General features: G+C 42.3%; 1 protein-coding gene and 1 long non-coding RNA gene across 3 annotated transcripts in view; one reads left to right on the top strand and one right to left on the bottom strand.

The window, feature by feature from the left end:
• The window catches only part of GRB2 (growth factor receptor bound protein 2), a 53,787-nt gene extending 39,629 nt beyond the window's left edge, over nt 1–14,158 (bottom strand). The window contains exons 1-2 of the mRNA XM_030013142.2: nt 14,033–14,158; nt 8,489–8,729 (exon numbers count right to left, since the gene is read on the bottom strand). Coding sequence (XP_029869002.1) covers nt 8,489–8,566 — 78 coding nt within the window. The 5' untranslated portion in view covers nt 8,567–8,729; nt 14,033–14,158. The remainder of the gene's footprint in view (nt 1–8,488; nt 8,730–14,032) is intronic.
• Nucleotides 14,159–14,345: 187 nt separating this feature from the next.
• Nucleotides 14,346–18,265, top strand: LOC121233296. Of its 2 annotated transcripts, none has more exons than XR_005932363.1 (2): nt 14,346–14,576; nt 17,235–18,265. It is a non-coding gene; the product is annotated as an uncharacterized LOC121233296 (long non-coding RNA). The 2 variants fall into 2 exon arrangements; XR_005932364.1 differs by having other exon boundaries at nt 14,346–14,601.
• Nucleotides 18,266–19,226: the final 961 nt, after the last annotated feature.

Genomic DNA, 19,226 nt, shown 5'->3' with positions numbered 1-19,226 from the left:
AATATAATAAATATCCTAAAAATAATTATCAGGAGCAGTTTTGGAGATTGTCAGTTCACTTTTTGCTCTATTAGAGCTCAGCTGTACAACCCCATGTGTTTAGCGCATGTCACCATGAAAAAAAACACATTCTTAAGTTTGTTAAACCAATTCTCACTTGAGTTGTCAGATGGTGGCACCAATCATGCGTATAAGACATGGGAACAAGTTCAGGCTCCACCGCAGACAGTCTGCTTCACAACCGTTTTTCTATTCCATTTGAACACCTACTCTTATGAGGTGTTACAAGATGACTTCAAAGTTGAAGGCATGTGCCACTCATGAGCAGTGCTTTAAATACTCAGCAACAGGGCATAAGCCTAGAACGTGACAAAGTGCAGCTTGAAGCTTGACAGATTGAGATCAACAATGTTGCTGTTCCATCTAAAAAGATATGGCTATTTGAGGGAAAGGAACAACTTTATACAGCATTCCCCAAGCTGTAGATAATGAAAAAAAAAAAAAAAAGCCCCTAAAAAAATAATAGGAAGTATTCTCCTATCCTATTTTCTCTCCCAAAGCATCTAAAAAACACATTTTTACTTCCTTGTGTATATTCTAGTCACTGATGTTTGCCCAACTTGGAAGGTAATATTAACTGCCACTGCAGGGCCAGCAAAGGAAATGAAAGAGCAAGAACTGCTGTGGGATAAAGCTGCAGATAAGAACTTGTGTATCAGACTACTGCAGTATCAGTTTGCTGATCTGCGTAGAAACGCAGAATGCATACAAGTCATCTACGCATTTGCATTTTGAATTTAACAGAATTTTCAGAGAAAACTGGAAATTACAGAGATCAAAGGCAGCTTTCCTAACAAAATGCTAAATAAAGCAAGTAAAAAAATAACAAAACACTGAGACCTAGTTCTCTTTTCACTAGTGCCCCAGTGAAATGGATGAGTACACAAAAGCTCCATTTCTATGTCCGCAAGGTTAAGCATCAGAGGAAGAACAAATGCATTTCCTTGGTCACTTTTCTACCTAAACATTATATTCACTGCTTCATCTCTCTGGCTAGCCCCTATCCCACCAGCACTGAAAGGAGTGAGGGCGAGGGGGGGAAGAAAGGAAATAGGCTTATCCTTTGCTACATATCTTGCTCATTAAGACCTCCAGAGTAGCTAGCTCAGACTTTAAGGCATCACACACCCTGTAACACAGAACTAAGCACAGGCTAAGTATTCATCCAGAGTCCTGTGTAAGTTTTGTAAATCATGTTGAATCCTGTAATGTGGTTATCATTACTCCAGCTACCTGAAAGTTAGCTTGGATATAGCTACAGAAGATACAGTCCCATCTCGTGACTACACAATGCAGACATACCCGTAAACCTCTGTGCAGAGGGGTGCGACAGACTCCTCTCAGTTCTCCTTATTGCTTTAACAACACTCTGCTGTCAAACCTGGAAAGGACATTCTGCGGTTCAACACCACAGACCAGAAGAAACGTGATGCTACACAGTTACACAGGAAAAACTCAAAAACTCATCTCAACTAGTTCATCTATGTTGCCAAATTCTTTGCTAATGCCCATTACATGAATGGCTTTAAATGTTTTTTTGGGGTTTTTTTTTGGGGGGGGGGGGGGGGGGGAGGAAAGTGGTGGTGTTTGGATTTTTTTAAAGATGTTTATTGTTATGGTTCTAGAACTAGCTGCGATTTTTCAAACCTTTCAAGACCTACATAAATAAAATTATTAACAGTTTAGCAAAGGTTTTAATTCAGAGGTAACCAACAAGTTAAGTATGGAAATCTGGTATCATCGGTTTAATACCCTTAAATTAATACAAGAGTTCAGTCTCACAGCAATCATGAAAATATCCTAATGTTATCTTTAGCAGTTCTTCTGGTTTAGATTTCTATTGTAAAATTCATCAGGTTTGGTAAATTACATTCTCTTTTTGCTCAATGTGAGATTGTAAGACTTTTGGCTCCAGTGTTGTTAGGGGACCAATGCTTAATTTTCTTTCATTTTCAAAGAAATAGAATTAGTTTTGCCCAGCACATTTTTTCCTGAGGTTTAAGCTTTAGTTATTGATTTCTGGTATATAGCCACTGGCAACTGTAAAGCACAAGGGATTTTATCAAGGGGCCATACAGCTCACTGCTTATGTTAGGCTGAGCTGTACATAGACAAATTGGATTCCTTATCTCCCTTCACTTAGTTGGATCCTTATTGATTGTAGTGAGAAATCAGAAAAGTCTGAATTTCACTACAAACAGCAGTAGCCCCAATTAGCAGGGCTCTTCACAGAAACTGGAAAAGTATGACACACTCAATCCTTTATACATGCCACTAAAAGTCATAATCACTCTTTTCTTCCCCCAGCTGTGATTAAGCTTTTACCATTTTCATTAAAAAAACCTAATCAAAGTTAGTCCATTAACACCTGGGATGTCCCTCAGATTAACAGATTTTATTGATCTGAAATTCTCAGACATTCCCTCATCATATAGTTATCATGAGAGAAATATCACTGAACCAAAGAGGAGAGACGACATCTTTGTGTTGCCAGTAAATAAAACCAGAAGAGAATCACATTGGTTGCAGTTTGACACGCACGTTGAACAAAGCAGATAAATAATATAGCAAGCCAAAATTTGATTTGCTGATACGTCTATGCTAACGCTTTCCAGAAGTCTGTCACACCAGTCATATCAAAAGCTGGACCTCACAGAGAAGCTGTAACAATAGCACTTCCATTAAATTGGCAAAAGGCAGCTGAACTTCAAATTAACATAATTTCCCCTGGTTATAACAGAATGCAATACGTGTTAAGTCAATATGATAAAATTAGCTGAGCTGACCACTAGCTTTAATCAGTGTCTTGTTTGACATTCAAAACTCCAGTGGGCTTCAGGTAGCACACAGCTCACAAGAGCTAATTTTTCTCTGCTTTCAGTGACAAGTTTAAATAATCATCACAAATAGCTACTAAACAAAAACAAAGATGCCATTTTAAAGGAGGAATGTGTTTACCCCTTGCTTGCAAAGACCGCTTTATACCTTCAGTCTGGAATACTCCGTATTTATGTCCTCTGCACGGACACACCTTCAGCAATGCAATCTTGCTCTAAGCAGGTCCATGCTCTTTTACAAATACAGAACATGTGTGTGTTCTTTTTTGGGCACATGCACCTTGTGGAGGTTAGGTAGCTCCTTCCCGCAACCCTTCCCCCCAATGCCTAGGGAAGTTGTCTAATAAAACACATCCCACCCTCAGATTACTATCATACATAAGAGGAACAATATTTGAGAAGTTTGTACTAAAAACATAGGCATTGAACAGTTGGGTAGACTGGAAGAATGCAACCTCTTATAGCGGCATCTCTTTGTAACACATTATCTCCAATTGCCAGGATGCCAAATCAACTACATTTAAGATAATCATACTTGTCTTTATGAGTCTCTGTAATTTTCTGTTTTGTCTTCTTAGACTGCTATATTGATCACATATTGATGACAAATATCATCTTCATTCAAGGCTGCCGGCCAAGAAACATGACCTAAGCGTACCTTTACAAATCAACCATCGCATACAACAGACTTGCCACTCACAGCTAAATCACAGAATAACATAGGTTGGAAGGGCCTCTGGAAGTCACCCAATCCACCCTCCTGCTCAAAACAAGTCTAATTAGATCAGAGTGCTCAGGGACTTGTCTGGGTACCTCCAAGCATGGGGATTCCACAACTTCTCTGGGCAACCTGTTCTAATATTTGACCTATTTCACTATAAAGCACATGGTGCCTGCAATTTGCCTGAATCATTAATTCAGAAAACTGTTTCTCACATATTAAAATCATCAAGACCACACTGACTCCACCCCCTTACAAAAAAATGGGGAAAGATGAAGGGGGTGTGTAAGGAAGGGAGAAGAAGGAAGGATGAGAGTGAAGACAGTTTCACCCAAAACAGAGAAAAAGTCTTTGCACTACTCTTCAGCAAGCAATGAATTTCTGTTCTCTAGCACAGTCACCACGACATAACAGCCAATGCAGGTGAGGTCAAAGACAAGGGATGTGGAAGAAGAAAAGGGAGACCATGCTCCCCTTGTTTATCATACTCCTCCCTCTATTCAAAACTGTTTCACTGGATCCAGACACAGAAAAATGGTTTTCATGCAGGAACTGAAAATGCCATCTCAGCATCAACTGTTTGCAAACGCTCAATCCTCTTAAAGGCTGACAGAAAATAAGTCTGGTGGCAAACAATCATGTGAACAGAACCTGCAGTGACTGTCAAGTGTATGATCAGAGTAGGAAAAGAAAAAAATCTTGACTTTGCTGAACAAAATTGTCAAGTGATCAAAATCCTATCAAGGAATTCCTCCTTTTAGCATATAGGGAAGCTGCTTTGTGTGGCAAACAAAAGTGAAAACCCCAAAATTAAAGATGATGGCCCTCTATTTAGAACTCCACCTGAGTAATTTTACTCATAAAACCAATCTGTAAGTGCCCCTGAATTAATTATGCTGATAACTACTGGGAACAGGAACTTAATCAGTTCTTCAGAATATCACTTCCTGGCTATGCCCCAACGCTACAACAGAAGAAGGAGAAAGAGGAAATGGAGCAGTGGTCTATAGTTTTTTTAAAAAAACCCCCACAATTCTAATATTCAAGATATTCATGAATATGTTTAGTGCTTCTGTATTAACCATGCAGAAATGATTATCAGAGCACAATGGTATTAACTGTACACTTCAGATTAGGTGTAGGAGGAATAAAGAAAAGAAATGATGAGGAGATGAGTGAAAGAATTATGATTTTTCTTCTCTCCCCGCCCCCCCCCCCGGCACTCCTGCCAAACCACCAGCAAGTATCAGCACACTTTAGGTCTGGATACTTGCCAGTTAGCACAAAGGCCAACAAAACCAGAAGCTGCTAGAAATACAATAGTTTTGGGGGACATAAAACCTGAATAACAAATATAGACAGAGACTGAAGTTAACTAGTCCCAACTTCAATAAATACAGCAAGTGAAAGGGGAAAAGACTGAAAAAGCATCATGGCAACCATGAACTAATCAAAGTGAAAAACAGTAAATAAATAGGAATCCCTCAGTTTCCTTTTTTTACTTTTTTAAATAACAGGACAGGCTATCTTCACACACCCCCAATAGAATGCCAGTCACCAATTAGCTTTTGTGAAGCAACCACCTGTACATGAAAAGAACAGTGATCTTGAGAGCTACAGCACTGTACTGTAGTCAGAAGACACAGAAGGAAGAAGCAACCTTTCCTTTCTTTGGAAAATGCTCGGTAAGTAGCATTTAGCATATTTAAGAAGATTAAAGAAAGCTGTCCGTTTGTATCTCTTGAACGGCAATACCACACACTGTTATAGAACCACTAGAAAAAAGCGTAAGGGGATCCAGTCTACCGCCAGGGTTACAAAAATCATAGAAGCAGCTTTTACCATATAGCGCCCACAAAAGAAAAGGCCAAGCACTTTTCCTCTTCACTCAGCTGTTTTACAATTGCAAGCCAAAGGTCAACTATCTTCACTCACTTTTGGAAACCAGCCACAAGATTACTAACAACCAGCTTAATGGCTACAGTTCAAATGCTATTCAATCAAGTCCCGAATATGTGGGTATGCAGCAGTAATGGCACCATGACATCATAGGCAAGTTATCTGCTGAAATCAGAGGGAGTCAGACAGTGTGCATCTTTGCCTTCTCTCCCCACAAAGAGAAACATGAACTTCCAAGGAGTGGGAATTAAAGCATTAGAGATTTTGTTCTTTCCTTAGTGTGGTCAAGGCATAACATTTTGCTACGAAACAATGCTTTGCCATCATCTTATATGCCATCAAACTAACTCAACTCTCTGGAGGTGCATCAGGACAGGTGTCTAATAGCTAGATTTAAAGAAGTCTTCACTACATGTCAAATTACACGTGCGCCTCAGCAAGGGTTATCTAAAGAGCGAAGCATGCAGGTGCATTCAACATGTTACAAGTTTATTTCTCTTTCCGATTCGTTCGAGGGCAGCAGGATTGACCTGATTAATAAGATGGATCACACGAGGCACATGAATGGGATACCCTGAGATTCCTCAGTCATGAGCAAAGTACTAACAAAACAGATCAGGCATGTCTGATGGAAATTAATTTCCACAACCTGAAACACATTTGAAGTGAACCTGACTTTCAAAGTGACAAAGCACTACAGAAGTTTGTCAGTTTGAGTAAAGTGAATTGTAACAATTCTAATTGGTTTTGGCTTATTTGTCTGAAATTTGCCAGCTTTAGACAGTGAACCGTACCATGCTACACAGAACTCATCTCAACTATGTGCTGAAGAAGGATTCCTGAAACCGTTGGAGTTCTAACTAACTTTAGTGATAATCTTGAGCAATTTACTATTTCTATGACTTGGTTTACTCATCTATGAAGTAAATACGTAACATTTGTAAGCATTTTCAGAATATGAGCTGAAAGGAAATATAGTTTGTAGAACTGTTCATCAACGCTTTGAGGAAGTGTTCAGCCTAGGTTTTATGAAGAGTAGGAAAATCCCTCTCTGTATTCTAGGAAAAATACAATGATTAATGTAGTGTAACAGCTTACATACCACCATGTTTCTATTATTGTGACAAAATTTGTATCTATGGGATGACACCAAGTGGCTAGGACTCAAGAACATCTTACTACCAGCCACTGTGCACAGTTGTAAGAGTTTTAGCACAGACTAAACTTTCAAAAGTCTAAAAAAAAAAAAAAAAAAAAATTATTTTTCCTTCAATTCTTAGAGAACGTATTTTTAAATGAATGTAAATTTTACAAGATATTTTTTCATGTACTTCAGCGAACTTCTATACCAAACTAGATGAAATTAAGAACACACTTTAAAATAAACTATATTTCACTATACTTAATTTTTCCTTCCTGTTCGTCATTTTCTACAAGCTGACTTCAGCTGTGCTCCACTTCAAATACACCATAAAAGCTGAGGGTAGCTAGTAGTAACCCAAAATAGAAGCTCAGGTTAAGAAAAATAAATGAGGTTATCACAGAAGACTTCTAAAATTCTGACAGTCTCAAATGTTTAAAACAAGCAAAAGGAAATATTCTGGTTATTTACATAAACACTGGAATTGAGGTATACAGGTCTAACAGGCATTTTTAGGCCAATTGTGGGCCAGGGATGTGTAGGATATACACAGATGCACTTATTTTAAAAGTTAACAATCTCAAAGCAGGATACATTTTTGCAACCTTTATCTGTTGATGGCCACACAATATTACTGCACTTTTAACAAAGCCACAGTTATGTTATTGAAATATCACCTATAAAAGACGCATATTAAGTTTACACGTAGAGGTTGTTTCTTCCAACTTATCTTAGAACAGTAGTTGAAATCAAGCCCTTCCCTGGCAAAAATTTTAAGCAGATGAGTAATCCCACTGAGGTCTGCAGGACTTGATTTGTCAGCATACACAAAGTTACAGCCTTACATCTGCAGGATAGGTACCTCTCAAAACAGTTTCTAGTCAAAATATTTTAGAAAGAAGCAGCTTAAAATACTTTAATAGTAAACACATCACACTAGGAAGGTAAAGCCCATCTTGTACGTTTATGGAGAAATACTGTCTCTGAACGAAACTCCATTAAAACATTCCACAATACAGCTCTTTTTACTTGGAAGCAACAATGCTCAGAGATATGCTTCACTGAGGCCAAATCACTATGGCTTTTTATATTTTACTTCTCCCCAAAATAAAATTTTGGGCTTGTTCTATGTGCCCAGTTTTGGTTTTTTTTTTTTAAAGAAAGTTTTAGAAATTCAAATATTTTTCAAATTCCTTTAACATAGCCAAGATGAAGTCTAAACAGCCTTTGATATATTGAAAGAACCATAGACCAGATTCCTCTAATGCACTCCAACATCTACTTACATCTGCACAGATCCATTAAATATTCAGCCACAAGCTTATCACGAGTTCATCAGGACTGAAGATAAAACTCAGCACCAATATTTGACAGCCTGATGCTAAAAGATTATCTACTGAGAAATAATCTAATCACTGTTCTTTGATACTGGAATCCTTGGCAGGAGGCAAAGGAAAGGAATATCAAATTGATCTTGATTACTTTAAGGGGTTTCCTCTCCTAGAGGGGAATTCAGCACAGAGATTCTCTCGTACTTCTGCTTATTTGCTACCACATTTACGACTTAAGTTTTCAAATATTCCAATCGCAGAAGAGAGAAATGAGAGACTTTGGGATGCATGCTTAACACAGAAACGAAACAGCCTCTCCTGCTCTTAAAGAGGTCAGACTGGGATTGAGGAAATCTTGAGGTACCCTGTTAAAAGGAGATGGCGTTCTCTGGGGACGCAAGAGAGGGTCAGGTCTGACGGACAGGAAGAGGCTCCGGAGAGAAGCTGAAAAGCCCAGGGCCAAAGAGGGAACACTCCCGGGCCCTTACCCGCCACTTACCTTAAGGATATCCCCCCGTTTGAAGCTCAGCTCGTCATCCGCGGTGGCTTTGAAGTCGTACTTGGCGATGGCTTCCATGCTGGGGCTGCCGCGCACGGCGGTGCGGGCGGTGGGAAGGAAGCGCTCCCCGAAGCCTCCGCTCCTCCCGCGGCGGCTGCCGGCTCAGCCCTCCCGCGGCCCGGCTCCGTCCGAGACGCCGGCCCCGTCTCTCACATACAGGGAGGCCGGGGGACGATCCGCCCTAGGGGAGGGGGAGGAGAAGGAAGAGACGGGCCATTAGGGGAAGTGGCACGGATCGATGGCCGGGGCGCCGGCAGAGAGCCGCCGGGCGGAGCGGCCGCCGATTATCCGCCGAAGCTCGAAAAGGCCCAAGGGAGACGAGTGACAGTAAGCGGCCAATGGCGTCCAGAAGGAAAAGGGGGGGGGGGGGGGGGGGGGCGGGAGGCGGCACCGCGGCCGGCACCGGCCCGCCGGGAGGAGCTGCCCGCCCCGCGGCAGCCGCCGGTCCTCGCCCCGGGGCGGCGGCGGCGGCAGCGCCAGCGCCCGGCCGCCCGCGGCGGAGCCGGCCAGGCAGGGCCCGCCGCCGGCTCCGCTTCGCCGCCCCGCGCGGGCTGCCTAGCCCCGGGAGGGCAGGTCCTCCCCTCTCCCGCCCGGCAGCGGGACCGCCTCTCACGGGAAGCCACCCGCTCCTCGCGTTTTTAATTACAGCGAGACGTAAGAGGCGGGAGGACACGGCGAGGTTAGCCCTACCGACGGGCGCCGGCGGAGAGGAGCGGGGCCGGGCCGGGCGGCAGGGCGCTGCCCGCCCTCAGCACTGCCAGGGCCGGACATCTCGGCTGACGGGACACGAAACTAAACCCTGTCAGCGCCAGCCCACGGTGGGGACAGGCGGCCGTTAAAGGGCGATGCACTCCTCTCCCCCACGCGCTGCACTGGGAAAGACGCCGCTTACAGCAGTAATTTGGGTTTTTTTCCAGGCATACAGCTCCTATCAATTTAAATATAGTAAGTCAGACAAAGCAGAGAATACTTCTATGCATCCTCTGTAAGAGGACTTTCTTGGGAATTGAAATGCCCACCAAAAAGCGTCCTAAAATAATACTGCATAGAGACAAAAGTTTGGGCTCACTCTAACGTAAAAGCAACCATCCTGAAATTCCAGCGTCTTGAGCAGCAGAACACATTAAAAAAATCTTCATAGGCACAGCATGAAAATCAGCAAGTTTGCGTATCTCTTATGGGCCCAGAGAAGAAATAACAGCAGACCTGGCAAGGCATATAGAGACACACTGAAACCATTGAAAAGGGTTAAATCTTGATCTCAGGTTAGAATAGGAAGGATTTAATCTAACTCCAGCCACATTTGACAGCAGAGAAGGTAAGGGATCAGAAAAAAAGTCAAGTAAGGTAAATTAAAAACCATCACGAATACCCTTCTGAAGAACCAGCAGAGAGCTGGTACTTGTCAATGACAATTCAAGACAGAAGAGATCTGACAAACACCAGTGAACCCACGCACCTGCTAATTCAGTCTCTGTGGTTATGGCCCAGAAAGAGCCCAGCTATATGCAAAGGCAGCAGATGGCAATAGTATTTTCCCATTTTGGAGAAAAACCTGCCTTACATAAATGCAGTTCCAGCAATTAACGTGCTTATATTCCATGAGTCCCATGTTTGCCCAACCTTCAGCTCCCCATAAAGAATAATGAAGCTCCAGGCAAACACCCAAACTGAGATTTCTATCACAGGGAAACTGGTAGAATGAGAAGAGGTATTTAGAGGATTTATCTTGATCAAAAAAAGACCAGCTTAGTGAGGTCCCCACGTGGACAGGGCTCGCAGTTTTCTTTGGTACTCCTACACAGCACTACCGAAACGTCAGTAAGACTGACAAAGCTGTCAACAGCCACGAAGATCACAACTGAAAAACCTGCCTGTGCTACTGCAGCTATTGGAAATAAATATACTGGATCCGAGCTTTGACCAACACACATAATTAAACCCAAAAAGTGTACCATCTTAGCTACATTTTGATGATTCTAAACTACGTAATTTTAGTTTCAATGCTGATAAAAAAGCATCTGTCTTTCTGATGTCAGTCTTCCACACCATACTAGCATACTCATACAAACAGCAACAGTAACGTCCCTTTGCCGGCAACATTTTCCCTTTGCCCGCCTCTATTGTGTTTGGTTCACCATCTCCTCGTCTTTCTAACCTGGTCTCTTTGGATTTTTTTTTTTAAACTGATGGTATTTATAATTTTCTGCTATTATAGCAATATTAAGGAGCACATGAATGATTGCATATGAAGCAATGGAAAATGCAAATATTTGTTCAAGCATACTGTCTACATGTCCCTTACCTTTCATGGTAAATATCATCGCTTTCTATTCCTTCTTAAAGGATAAATATTACTGGCAGTAACATTTTGGTAGCACAATGCTACATCTGAAGATGCGTATCATTCACTATATGGGCATGCAAACACCATTGGCTAAGGGAACACTGCTTGAAAACCGTACGTTCCAAACCTAAGAACCTAACAGCAAGTTGCACAACTTAAAGAATATGTTAGCAGCTAAAGACACATTTAAAGAAAGAAATTACTGCCAATTGGTAAATGTTCCTTTCTTTGGCATACACAAGTATTACTACCTAGTACTGCATTAGCATCTAAGAATTTTTTTTTTAACTGAAGGAGTTAATACACAACTTTCTTAGAGAAACTGATGCAGCATTTCCAAGAACTATACTGGCATTTCCCTGAGCTTAGCAATAGTACAACATTGGGAAATTTTCCAGCACAGTTCAAGATGAAAGAGATTCATCACGCAATTTTCTTTAAACATGCATTCGTATTACTACCACCATCGTATATACTGTCAGCATATAAAGGAGCAATGTTTCTAGCTAATGATACTAACAGCAGCTGCAGTGTAGAACAAAAGTTTAACCATCATGACCCTAGGCAAAAGTATAGCTGAAGTTTAGGCATGGAAGTTACACATAAGTTACGGAAAAGCTTTGAAAAGCATTAAACCCAGATACTTACACAGCAAATGTCAGAAAAGGTAAACTTGGAACATCAATTCCCTTAAAGTCACTTAGAAAGCATTTGTTGTTCACTAATCTTATTAAATAAGTTCTTATAGACAGTCAGCCACATAATTACTAAAATACAGACAAACCAACTGCACAACAAGGGAGAAAATAAGGTTACTGGGGAAGTAGCTTGTGCTAGGTCTCTGCCCACTGAGAACACATCTGTAGGTATTTGCTTTAGGCAGACACCACCAAAACAGGACACGCTGCAAATACTATAATGCACCCCAGCTCCACAGACTTCAAATGGAATAAGATAGGTATGAATGAATAACGTCAAAATATGGACACAATGAATACACATTACAAGAATTATCAGATGATCTTACCAGAGAAATGACTAAGATTTCTCAGAATATCAATATGTTTTTCACCTCTTGCCTTACTGTGATTTGGGGCAAGATACTTCTCTTGCTCTTAAATCTGGGAGGGGGCAGAGGAAGAAAAGACAGCAGATGCAGCTAACAGTAAATTCTTATTAGCAATACAGTGCTGCAGCTCAGAATGGAATCTAAGTAAGTAATTATAAATACAAACCTCCCTGTCGTAGCCAACAGGAAACAATTCTCACGTTCTTTTCAATACGTATTTCAAAAAACACACAGGCAAAGGTAGGGTTTTTATACTGCTCTTACAAACAGCATTTTTTCTAGCAAGTGAGAGCTTTCTCATTGTTTGCTTTCCACTCTTTTACTGTTCTTCTGCAAAGTCATATGGGCAGGAATAGAAGAACAGACACTTCAGAAAAGCCAAAGCGAGGGAAGAAAGAAGATACATTCAGTGGAAGATTTTGCAAAGAATTGGATCCTAAGCTTCATCAGCTGTTATAGGACAAAACATTACTGAGGGTGGTGGAAAGAAAAATGTGTGCATACATCATCTGGAAGACATGCAGAAATGTTAAGTGTCAGGCTCTAGACAAAAGAATAGAAAGAAAAAAATCATGAGGACAGAGCACTAATTCAAATTAGCCAAATAAGGAAGTATAACATAATAAACGAATGAGGTAAAATATAAATTAAATTATCAACATATAAAACCCAGAACATTCAGGGTCATAAATGATACTCATTATCTACTAGCTTAATACGTTTCAACTTCCTTAAGCACGTCTTGTCAGAGAACAACTCAAGATATCACTTACAAAACTAAGCTATAGCACAAAGCACAGATAATATTTATCAGGTCAAATCATTTTATCAGGTAATAGAAAACTTCACCTCTGCCAAAATTTATTTATTGCCACTTTTTTTTTTTTCTTATTTTAAACTGTATAAAGCAGCTTTAAATTTTACAAGCTTACCTGGCATTATGAAATACTTAAAACACTACATGACTTAATTATCATAAGAGATGGTAATAATTGAAAGATCTTTTTTTGGCACAAATTCTCAATATCCAAAGTTTGCACAGAAATGGATTACAAACACCACCACTGTGTTTGAGGAAGATTAACAATCTGTGACCCTTCAAATGTTGGCCCTCGACCACAGGCATTTAGTAATTTTTAAAACAAGGAATGAACTTCCCTGAACACTATATTTATCTATGAATTGCTCTCCCAGTTATTAACTGTGCTACAGAATACTTTTCTCTTTAGGTTATAAAAGAGATGCCTGAGTCAGATGTTGTGGGAGTTAACAAGACTGCATCCTTCTCTTCTACAGATTATTTGAAACTACATTGGCAAGTTAAACCTTATGCCACAAAACCAACACTGAATGTCAAGCAGGAAGCTCAGAAGAGAAAGAAGAGGCTAAGAGAAAAATGTCTTTTGCTATCACAGAAATTCACGTTTGAAGCGTGACCCAAAAGGTCTTTGGAGAAAGAAAAGTATGGATGGTAACCTGCCTACAGGGTATTCGCAACCTTTTAACCTTTGGAAGCGGCCTGAAGTTACAGAACTCTTCGGGGAATATTAAAAATCAGCCCCAAGAACTACCACCAGCCAACACTCCACAGACGTACGGCAAAGGGGAACGTGACCCAAGACCAACACCCGTCCGGGGCAGCCGAGTGCGGGCAGCTGTACGGAGAGCTAGGGAATCTCGCCTGGCAGATAACGCCTCTACAGCCCAGCACCTTATTCCAACCCCCACCCGCCCCGCGGCCAGCCCCGCTCCGCACAGCCCGCACCCCCGAGAAGCGCCCAGCGCCCCAGGAAGGCCGGGGCCCGCCGGGACGCAGGCCCGCAGCCCCGGGACAGCGCTGAGGCGACTCCCGGGGAGGACGGCGGGGAGAGGCGGAACACCCCTGGGGCCCAGGCCGCGGCACCGGGGGACGCCCGCCGCCGGGGCTTCGGCGTGTCCCGGTGGGCAGGGGAACCGGGGCCCCGCCGGGAAGGGCCTTCCCCGCGCCGCACCGGGGCGCGGGCTGGGGAGGGGACGGGAGAGGTCGGCGGCCCGCCGCCCGCCCTCCATACACACCCCCTTGACTCACCGCGCAGCGCTGGGGGGCGCCGCCCCGCCCGAGGGTCCTCGCCGCCTGCCCGGCCTCACGCGGCCCGGCCGCCCCTCCAGCGCCGCCTCGGCTGCCGCTGCGGCCCCGTCCCGCGGCGCCCCCCCCGCCCGCCGCACCGCCGCCTGCTCCGCCGCCGCCGTTCCCGCAGCAACTCTCGCGAGAGCGGCCCTGTCAGCCGCCCTTCGCGATCGCGCCCCGCCCACCGCGGGAGAAGCGCCTGCGCGCTCGCCTCCCCGGGCGGAGGGCGGGCACTCCCTGCGCATGCGCAGCGGCAGCCGCGGGGAAGGCGGGACGCTCGGGCCGGGGCTACCGGGCCCGCAGTTGCCGGGCAGCTGCCCCGAGGCCGGTCCGCCCCGGGCACGGCGCCCCACGGCCGGCCTCGCCGCGGGGTTTGCGTAGAAGCGAGCGGGGAGGAGAGGGGAGAGGCAGCAGCCGAGATACCGAGCCCTCCCGAGCGTCGCAGCAGTACGGGCCGTGCAACACTGAGACTATTAGCCCCCGGGGGAGGAGGCCATGAGTACAGGTATCCGGAGGTGAAACCACTCAGGGTTTGTGCAAAGTATTTGCCTAATTTATCCGCGGCTCCGCTTGTCTGTAAGACAGGGCAGTCTACCACATCATGGAGCTAGCAAGGAGAAATTAATTCAGCAGCTACCTGTAGCTACCAGGGAAAACTCCACACCAGCGTTAAAGCCGAGCTTGTCTACGCAGCGCTTCAGCGGGCACCGAGGGGTGTGGAACTGATCACCAGCCTCTGAGAGCAAAGAATACAGCTGGTAGAGCCATTACTTGACAACTAACAACTAACATCCCTTCCGAGCACTGATTAAAGAACCCATGCTGCAGGAAAAAAAAACACAACGGTGTGATCACACATTGCAATTAAAGTATGCACAGAGGGCAGAGGCGACTAATTCCAGGGTTTAACTACATGACCCTCCTAACATTCTTTTAGCTTGAAAAGACTCTAATTACAACATACAGTAAAACAGTTGCTTAGGTAAACAATTCCTCAATAAAGCCACTGAATAAAAAAAGTTTTCCACTGGCTCTGGAGAGGAAAGATAGTTTCTCAACTAGAGGCTTTCTACAACATACTCCACTCCCCAGAAAGGATGAGCCAACTATAGGGGTTACTTTTTTTTTTTGATAGGTTGCTCCCCACTCTCTCACCCCCAAAAAGATGCTGAGATTGGGAATGTGGGGTCTTAGCACAGCATGTACCACAGTATCAAGACATAGGATGCAGAGTTTGCATCTGGGCTTACGTAAATGCAGGATTATTCTGGACCAAGGTCTGGGTTCAAGACCACATCTAATTTAGGCATAGATAACTGATATTTTGTTTTATGAGATGCATATTTTTAGCCTCCAATTAAGCCCACTTTCTTTTTTTTTTTTTTTTTTTTTTTTTTTTTTTTTTTAAGTAAACCACCACACTGGTTGATCTCCCCAGCTGTACTCTGCAGGGAGGTGTCATGGTTTCATCCATACCAAGATTAGAATAACATCAGAATATATACTGCTACCTCATACAATTTGGCTTACAAACCATGTTCAGCAAACATTGCCTGCTGACATTCTCATTCTAAATGCTTAAGCAGCTTGATAAAGATTCCCAAGAGGTTATTTTTGGATGAAATTTGTGGTTTTAAACCCTTAGCAAGATCATTTTCTCCTCCTAATAGCATTGTACTTCAGGGGTTTTAACATATTCCCAGATTTGGGTGTTGGGGGAAGGTATGAATTCTCCCAATACTTCATGCAAAAATTGGAAAGGGTGGAGAAAAAGAGCTATAGGAGTTGAGGATGTTACAAATGTTGCAGATGTTCTTTCTGAGGACGCAGAAGTGATTCATCTAGGATGACACAAAGATTGATGAAGTCAGAGCTAGATTCCAAGATCCCTCAAGTCCCCAGTACTTGTTGCCAGAACAGGCTTACAGAATCTCTGGTTTCATGTATGACCTCAAATTGAAGATTTAGAAGTTCTTAGTAAGCCTTCTATAAGTTAAATAACATCTTCTCAGAAAAGTTATAGCAGCTACTTTTAGCTGGACTTGAAAAGCTAGATATGGCTAACAGCTGCTAGTTGAATGATAGCTACTTTAAGAGGCTGCAGCTGCCTGACTTTAAAAGGGCAGTCCTAGAAAATCAAACAAGCAACAAATTTTAGAAATAGCAGAGGTCAAAGTGTTATAGAAAGATATTCCTGATAAAGGAGTTGCTGAGATATAGTTACTTGCAAACCAATTAATGTAGAATGTTCCCCCAGCTTGCAAACAAGTTAAAGCTTTAGAAAAATACATAACTTACTGTGCAAATACAGTACAGCTTCGCTACAGCAAAAGCTGAAATCCTGGCATAGCTGTAAGCAAGGGTGAAAAAGGCAACAGAGACATTGTTTTGCTAGAGGATCAATTTCAAATGTTTTTTGTAGTCTAGGAATAGCTTGAATTTCCTATGACAGTTTGTGGTGATAAAATATAATCTAAGATTAGCTCTAAGTATTTTAGGAAGTACTAAGGGTAAGAAAAATCTTGGTGTCTGACATTTCTTTTGGATACCTTTTTAAACGTCTCAGAGCAGTCTGGGGAAATAAATTCATGGGTTTTGCTATGAATAGATCAGAAGCATATCTGTTAAAAAGTGTTAGTGCCGTGTAAGCAGCCTCTCAAGGTTTAAAATTGCTGCTTGAAATATTCATATTAATTCCGTGTTACTGACTAAAGACAATAGTTACTGATCACAAAGTTTAACATTAGTAACAGCAGTTACATTAGTGTAAACATTACTGAAGACAAACCATAGTGATAATACATGCCTTGACACTCTCTTTAAACTATACTCCATTAACATCTGTGTCCTTGCAATGGAATCTAATTACTGTGGAAACTTTTACATTATTAGGACTCAGAATTCCCACTGTATATCATCTAAAGATTAACTTTTTGTACTGTTGTCACAGCAAACGCATGAACTTGGCATGTGTTGTTATAACATACTGCTTCTCCAGTCAAGCAACTCTGGCATGTATTAAGAGATACTATGTACATGTTCCTAATTTTTTGTCACCATCTTAGTGCTACTGTATGCAGTAAATGTACTTCCTTGTAGGGCTGATGCAAGAAACTAAAAGCTAACCAGGAAGATATTCTTGACTGTTTCTTTTCATTCAAAGGAATAAAGAAGTGACCTCTCACTCCCACTGGCTGAGAGCATCAACATACACAGCTTCAAAGGTGGTTTTGAAAACTAAGAGTCGGAGCTTAAATTGGAGCCCAGGGGCCTCTGCCTCAAACAAAAGAGCAACTAGGAACTATTGGGAGAGCTATTGAACTTCGAGAGGGTTCATAGTCAGAAAATATTTGCTCTAGCTTTGATTCATATCTGTTCTCTCTATTGGCAAACATAAGTTAAAAGCTTGTGAACTGACACAGTAATGAAAGAATGAGCTAGTGTGGTCTCGTATGTTCTGCGTGTATTGTGAGCAAATTTAACTACAGCAAAATCTTTCTGGTGATAATGCAAGACACAGAAAGAGCCCAGAAAGCAATGACATCTCAGGTGGAACAGAGGCTGCAACAAGAAAAATCCAAGCCTGAGTGGAGAACAAAAGTGATCGTTAATTTGTAGATGTTAACATGATGCAAAGTTTTGAGGCCAAATTCTTTAAGGCTTCTAATCAATCAAGAGGAAAAATCTAACATCTGAGTACTTTAGATACTCTCAGTATCAAAGATAAAACAGGGTGGGTGTAATTCCCTTGAGCATGAGTAGGAACTGCTTGGTGGTTGCTGGAATCTGATGTCACATCCCAGCTCTAACAAAAGGAACCTCTGGCCTTGAGTAAGCCCTTGCTTCATCAGCACTGGTGTTTCACAGACAGATCACCTTCTTGACAAACTTCTGAAATGTAAGCAATTTCTTTACAACGATGTGGCTTAACCCTACATTCCACATGCTTCAGCCTCTGTGTCTGCTGAACCACAGGCTGAGGAAGCTTTCCTGCTAGAGCTCTCCAAGATGTCTCACTGCATCCTTTCTGTAGTTTTCGTATTTGTTCCCAAGCCCATTCTCCTCAGACATGAGAATCTGCGATCATCACGAACTACAATACACAACTGCCAATTTAAGAATTTTGTATCTGTTGCAATTTTTTTTTTAAATGGCATCTGGCACAATAATTGTAATAAAATACATTGCTAATATGCACCTTTCTTCCTCTGACGCACTTCCTCATTTCAAAGAATTGTTGTGATCTAGGTTTTTTTTTGTTGGTTGGTTGTGTTTTTTTTTAAAAGCAAAACCACTGACTGGCTCAACATATCTGAAGGTGTTCAAAATTTCACATTGTGATTCTAGATTATATTGCTGCAGTTTACATAGCATAACACTATATGTGTTATCCGAGTTGTATACAAGCAGCCTGATGTATGAACCAAGACAGAAAGCTTCCTCCCATAGAAAACAATTCAGACAATCTGCTATGGGGAATGTAGAATAGATGTAGATAACTCAAGATAGCCCTGATCAATTTTCTTGGAAGCTGAAAATTTAATGCCATAAGACTGTTCTGACAGCTGTAGGGGAGCTGACTTGCTATATACCTCTGTCTGAGATGCACAGGAATAAAGCGGGTGCGGCAAATAGGGGAATGCCAAGAATGTAGGCACAGCAAGGAGGGAATGCTGGGAATGGGGCTGTTGATATTTGTTGCATGAACATTACCTTCTTGTCTCTTTCTTCTCACATAAACCCATGTTGGCCTCAGTGTAGCAATCAAGCCAGGGACATTAGGCATAAAATCCAAAACTGTTCTATATACTAGGTATTTGAGTCTGTCTTGGAGTGGAAGTTTCTTCACCGAACATGCCTGATGCAACAAAAGAGCAATGACCTGCTCTAGGAAGATACTAAATACCTTGAGAAAACCTAGCATCTAGGTGCTAGTCTTAAAGTCAGGCCACATGCAATAAGACCTGCAGATACTACTTACAGATAGAAAAGGCAACAAATCCCCTTCATTCATAATTAAGTATTAAAATGGTCACCAAACAAGCTTGGCCATTGATGGAGTCTACAAGACTTAACTGGTATTATTAGAGTTTCTCTGAAACCTTAATTCAATATCTAGGTTTCCAGTCTAGATACAGGATTTCCCCACATGCCT

The sequence above is a fragment of the Aquila chrysaetos genome, chromosome 5 (assembly GCF_900496995.4).
Source record: "Aquila chrysaetos chrysaetos chromosome 5, bAquChr1.4, whole genome shotgun sequence".
In the NCBI taxonomy this organism is placed as follows: Eukaryota; Metazoa; Chordata; class Aves; order Accipitriformes; family Accipitridae; genus Aquila; species Aquila chrysaetos.
This window is presented reverse-complemented; position numbering and strand designations above follow the sequence as displayed.